Source organism: Morus notabilis, unplaced genomic scaffold, assembly GCF_000414095.1.
Source record: "Morus notabilis unplaced genomic scaffold, ASM41409v2 Scaffold403, whole genome shotgun sequence".
NCBI lineage: Eukaryota > Viridiplantae > Streptophyta > Magnoliopsida > Rosales > Moraceae > Morus > Morus notabilis.
In genome coordinates this window covers 417411-423885 of record NW_010359824.1, presented here as the reverse complement: position 1 = coordinate 423885, position 6475 = coordinate 417411, and the positions used below count along the sequence as shown (strand labels likewise).

At 37.3% G+C, this 6475-nt stretch overlaps 1 protein-coding gene across 1 annotated transcript; it reads left to right on the top strand.

Annotated features, from left to right (window-relative positions):
* The first annotated feature begins 356 nt into the window (after positions 1 to 356).
* On the top strand, positions 357 to 5328 carry LOC21397161 (F-box/LRR-repeat protein 3). Its single transcript, XM_024163768.1, is given in 8 exon segments — positions 357 to 1270; positions 1875 to 2000; positions 2391 to 2498; positions 2602 to 2995; positions 3077 to 3206; positions 3410 to 3704; positions 3787 to 4038; positions 4286 to 5328. Coding segments are annotated over 8 exon segments (2031 nt in total). The 5' UTR covers positions 357 to 595; the 3' UTR covers positions 4337 to 5328.
* The last annotated feature ends 1147 nt before the right edge of the window (positions 5329 to 6475 follow it).

Sequence of the window (6475 nt, the reverse complement as noted above, 5' to 3'; positions counted from 1 at the left end):
AATGAAAACTAAACAACTTCAAAGCAAACATTGTACATTGACTAAATCTTAAGAGCGTAATGTATGAGTAATTTTGTGATGTACGCTATAATATTTCTAATATGAACACTTATATAGACTATTAAAATTTAATTGATCAACTAAAAAAACAAATAACACACCTCACCGGTAAAACATATTGTAAACGGAAAATGTCAAAACTTAAATAAAAGAAAAAAGAAAAAAAAAAGTAGGAGACACATTTTAAGAACCTAAAACGAGGTTAATTTCGTCATCCAGTTCTTGAAACAACAAAACAAAACGGAACCTGCACTTTAAAGTGGTAAGGACACCAACGTAATTTTAACTTCTCTTCTTCTTCACTCTCCTTGAGGCTTGAGCCACCCATGACCCAACCTAACAAACAAAAACAAACCAGACCAATATATTTTTCTGCCAAAAAAAAAAAAAAAAACACTTTCTTCTTCCATTTCTCAGAACTCAGAATCCTCTTCAATTCTATTTCTTCCCTTCTTCTTCGTCTATAGAAACACGAACAAAACTCCCAAATACCCACACCAAAAAAAAAAAAAAAAGGAAAAGCTCGGAAAATACCATGTTAAAGAAGAAGCAGAAATCCGAAGAAACATCTACCAACAACATGTTCGATCTTCTGTCGGAAGAACTCATATTCTCAATCCTCGACTTCCTCGACGAAAACCCACTTGACAGAAAGTCCTTCTCCCTAGTCTGCACCTCCTTCCACTCCCTCGAAGCCAAGCACCGCAAGTCCCTCAAGCCCACACGATCCCAACACCTCCCGAAACTCCTCACCCGATTCCCAAACCTCAGGCGCGTCAACCTCACGCTCTGCCCCAGAATCACCGACTCCAACCTTGCCCAAATCTCCAATGCATGCGGTTCCAATTTGTGTTCCATAGATCTCTCGAAGTCGAGGTTTTTCTCGGCTGCGGGGGTGATGAGTTTGGCGATGAATTGCTGGAATTTGAAGGAGATTGATCTGTCGAACGCGACGGAGATCGGGGATTCGGCGGTGGCGGCGTTGGCGGAGGCGAAGAATCTGGAGAAGCTGTGGATGGGGAGGTGTAAAGGGATTACGGATCTGGGAGTTGGGTGTGTGGCGGTTGGGTGTAGGAAGCTGAGGTTGGTTAGTTTGAGATGGTGTTTGGGTGTTGGTGACTTTGGGGTTGGTTTGATTGCTGTGAAGTGTAGGGGACTTTAGACTTTGGATTTTTTTTAAATTCGGACTTTGGATCTCTCTTATTTGCCGGTAAATTGTTGTTAATTGTTACTATTATTTTTGTTATTGTCTTTTTACTTTGCTTGATTTGTCTGTAATTTTTTTTTTTTTTTTTGGAGCTGGTTCGAAGTCCTATGTTTTTAGCTCTGTTTTTGGCTATCTTTGATGGTTTTTTTTTTAAAAAAAATGGTGGTTATTCGGGGGCATTGCAATTGTTTTATGTTTTTGTTCACTTTTGTTTAATGGTTAATTTTTGTTTTTATTTTTGGTGGGAATTATCTACTTGGGGTGGGTGTTATTATGGTTTGGTATATCTTTTTTTTTTCCTTGGTAAATATGGTTTTAGATTGTGGTCATTTATTTTTGTTCTCTCTTTTCTGCTTTGTTTTGGCTATCTTTAATGGACACACACATATAATGTGTGTGTGTTTTTTTTTTTTTTTTTTTTTTTTTTTTTAATGTATGCTCAAGTATTTTTCTTCACTTTATCTTTCTTCTAATATACCAATGTCGTGACGGGTCAAATATCATGCCAAAGATTTGTGAATTCGTTACGTTATAGTGGCTTTACAATGAGTTTTCCTGGAAAATGTGAGATTTATTTTTTTTTCCTCCCTTTTATTGGTTTTTGCAGATCACAGACCAATGCTTACCATACATCTTAAAATTACAACATCTTGAAGATTTGGTTCTAGAGGGGTGTTTTGGCCTAGACGATAGCAGCCTTGAGGTCCTCAGATATGGCTGCAAGTCGTTAAAGGTATTGAGTGATGATTAGTTCGCTTTAGGATGTCCTTTTGTTGTTTCAAATTATAAAATTTTCTTATTTCATTTTGTTGTGATACAGTGTTAGAAAGAAGTTAAATGTGATACATGTATATATCATTTGAAATGACATTTGTAGACTGACAAGTTGAGCCCATATGCATATTGTTCATCTAGGAGCTTTGGGTCTTAACTTCTAGAATGGGATGGTGAAAATAAGGTAGATTTAGTAGGTTGAAAGTTGCGATTATCATTTCACAACTCGCTTCATGAGGCATTTGTGTCAAATATTCGCTTCATGAGGTTATTTAGAGGAAAAAAAAAAGTGATCCGGTTTCTTACTGATGTAAAAATTTTACTTCTTTACTTGCGTTTCTTGTGACAGAAACTTGATATGTCAAGTTGCCAGAACATTAGTCATGTTGGGATATCTTCACTTACTAGTGGTGCTGGTGAACATCTGCAGGAACTCACCTTATCATATGTTTCTCCTGTGAGTCTATTAAGCATTAAGTTTCTTTGTTTTCTTATAATAATTGAATGTATCACTAAACTCTAACCCATAATTTTCGATGTGGTTATCGTGGTGGTTTTAGGTGACGCTTGCTCTTGCTGATAGTTTAATGAAGCTTCCCAGGTTGCAATCAATCAAATTAGATGGCTGTCCGGTTACCTATGACGGACTGAAAGCCATTGGAAATTGGTGTACATCTTTGAGGCAGTTGAGCTTACGTAAATGCTCGGGTGTGACCGATGATGGTCTCTCCTCTCTTGTCACCAAACATAGAGATTTAAGGAAGCTGGATATCACGTGTTGCCACAAACTCACTTACGTTTCCATCGCCCACATTACGAATTCATGCACAGCTCTAACTTCTCTCAGGATGGAGTCATGTACTCTTGTTCCTAGAGAAGCATTTGTTTTGATTGGACAGAGATGCCATTTTCTCGAGGAACTTGACCTGACCGATAACGAAATTGATGATGATGGTTTTTCCCTCACTCTTAACTTTTGTGCCATTAAGGACTACTTGTGTAATTCAGAAAACTCATGCTCTGTCTCATGTGCAGGTTTAAAGTCCATCTCTAGATGTGCCAACCTCTCTGTCTTAAAGCTCGGAATTTGTCTGAACATAACTGACCAGGGAGTTTCACAAATTGGTTTTGGTTGCTCAAAACTCATTGAGCTTGATCTGTACAGGTTTGTGTTCTTTCTCTGTTGAATATTCCATCTTCCTTTGGACAATCCGTTGTTTAAGGCGTTATTACATTTTAGTTTCACTTTAATCATTGCTTGTGGTGCAATTCTAAACATACAATTTTTGGTCTTTTGATTAGCCAATGCTTATAGTATTTACTTATTGGATTAATATAAATTTAACTGAAATAATTCATTTCCTTTAGGTGCAAAAACATTACAGATTCAGGCATTTCAGCAATTGCCTGTGGTTGTCCTGATCTTGAGATAATTAATATTGCCTACTGTAAAGACATTACTGATAATTCTCTCATATCATTGTCACAATGCTCGAGGTTAAACACACTTGAAAGTCGAGGATGCCCTCTAATGACGTCTTTAGGTCTTACAGCTATTGCTGTACGATGCAAGCAACTCTCCAAGCTGGACATAAAGAAGTGCTCTAACATTGATGATTCTGGGATGATTCCACTTGCCTACTTTTCGCAGAACCTAAGACAGGTAAATTTTCAACTTCATTGCTTTTAGGGAATACCCAACAGAAATCTTTTACTTGGCATGCTCATTGCAACTCTTTTGGTAGATTAATTTGTCGTACAGTGCTGTGACGGAAGTGGGGCTTTTAACGCTTGCCAGCATTGGCTGCCTACAGAGCTTGACTATTTTGCATTTAGATGGTTTGTCTCCCAGTGGACTTGCCACTGCCTTGTTGACATGTGAAGGACTAACAAAAGTAAAGCTCCAGGCGTCCTTTAAATTGTCTCTACCGCAACCTCTTCTCAAGCATTTGGAAGCCCGCGGTTGTGTATTTCAGTGGAGAGATAAAGTTTTGCAGGTAAGATTGTCCTTGAATATCATTAGGGCTAGAATGTCACTGTTTTTAAATTTGACTGTAATACCTGCATTTCGTAATCAAGCAACAATTGACAAGAGAAATCAAGTTGAAATTGTAAGTGACTGGAAAGTTTGTCGGCTGAAATCAAGCTCAAATTGTTTGTCAATTTTTATTAGGAGTCAAATTTAGTATCTGTTATTAGTTCGCTCCAGTTGATGGTATTAAGGTCTATTTTGATGATTGACAGGCTGAACTAGACCCACAATGTTGGAAACTAAAGTTAGAAGACATCATGTAGAAAGGTTTATGACAATTCTTAGTGTGGAATTGCTAGAGTTGCTTAGAGGTTCTGTTCACGGGTAGTTGTAAACGTTGTATCATGAAGGCAAAATAGGGGCAGCCTTAGTTCGGCGTCGACTACAGAACCTTAGAATGACTTCCTCGAAGAATCTTTGGGAGATGGGATGTTTTTTGGTTTATAAATCGATGTAACCCAGCAGCTGTATTTCCAATTCAGCTGATTGGTTGCTACCAGTCTTGGCAGCTTTCTGAGGCAGTGGATTCAACTATAAAGGGAAGAAGAGTAAAAGAAGGAAACAGTTGAAGAAAGGGAGTTGAATGCATGTGTGCATAGGGTTTTTACTCACAAAAGGAAAAAAAATATTTTCTCAAGTTAGAAAACCTTTTGTTTTGCCTAAGGATTGTACATAAGTTGGTCACCCACTAATATTGTCGGTTCAGTGCCGACTGATGCAGTAGGTTTCTCAAAATTGGAAAACCGAGAACTAAGTTGAAGAGCATGAACAGCGACCAAAACTGGCCTGTTTGCATCGGTTAGTGCCACTTGGTTCCTCAATAAGGATAAGAACATTGATAGATTTCATAACGCTAGAAGGAACACCGGGGAAGGAGGAATGTTGGAGAAGAACAAGAGGCTACTGGAGGTGGAGGAGATGTTTAAGTTTCAGCCGAAACAGACAGAAGCCAAAATGGGAAAAGCGCCACTGATTGCTCATACATTGGGCAGTTTGGTTCAATGTCAATAACCTCTCTGTTGGTTTTTTCGGCTGGTGTTGGTCGGTGCCGCTTGGTCTGCCGTCAGCTTTTGGTAATTTGAACAGCTCTAGTTTCGGCCCAGTGTTTTGACATGCATGTGTCTTAACTTCCATTAGGGTCAGACGTGTTATTTCTTTTTTGGGTTATTTCAAATCATTAACCAATTGATTTTGGAACTGATTGATTGTCTTTTATTGTAAGATTATTGTAATAAAATACTTTTATATTTTTAGGACAGGCTCTGATCTACAAACTATGACATCCAAAGCTTGACTTTACATAAAAGAAAAAAAGGAGGAATTACTAAAATAGCTTTTAGAAAATTATTTATCTTGGCGTGAACAAATGAAGAAAAGAAAGAAACAGACAGAAAACAACTTTCATTAGGGTCATACGTCTAAACAAGAGAGAGAGAGAGAGAGAGAAAAAACGTGCGTTGTAAAGTGAATGAATTTTATGTGAGAAAAAACACTTTTAGTAAAAAAAAGTTTATTTTAAATTTTTATGAAAAAAAATACTATATTAAAAATGTTGGAGTTGTGATTTGAGTTATGATTTGAGTCGTAGAAAGAACAGTTTATCAGTGGTTTAAGGTTTAAAGGAATCTTCTTAATTAGCTATCCTGGGAATGTAACTATTTTGTTAGTTTTAGTTTCTGTCCCATTGAAAGTAACTAATTAATGAAAGAAGTAATATGGTGAAATCGGTTAAAAAACAGTTGGGGAACTTTTCTGTGCATTAATAATTTCCACGTTCTTAACAACCCTTTCACAGGTCAGTCCGTGGAAAACATTTTCAGGAAATTTCATCATATTATTAGACTTCACGCTTCAGTGTATGTAGCCGCAGAGACTAGCGCCGGCGTTTTATTCACATAGACAATCGGAAATGAGTTCAGAATTGTATGACTTCACGCTTCAGTGTATGAGTTCAGAATTGTAAAATAATAATTCTGGTAGATTACTTTATTGTTCCTTAGGGCATAATGCTCCATACAAATAATAGGAAGATCTTAGCATTTTACCTCTTTTTACCTATGACATTATTATTATTATTTTTTTTTTGGGAGGGAATATACCTATGACACCTTTGCTTAACTGGATTGCTTCGCAATTGGCATAGAAGGGGGGGAAAAAAATTAACCATTAAATTTAACAAAATAGTTCACCTCACAATCTTTGCTTAATTGGGTACATTGGCTGTTGGTAGGGGTGGCAATTCGTGTCACGTGTCGTGTTTTGATCGTTTATTTTTAAATTTACAATCAACCTGAACATGACCCGTGACACGAAATTTTTTAAAAACCGCAACACGAACACGACACGACCACTTTACGAATTGACACGACACGACCTGAAAATAACCCGTAACACGAAATTGA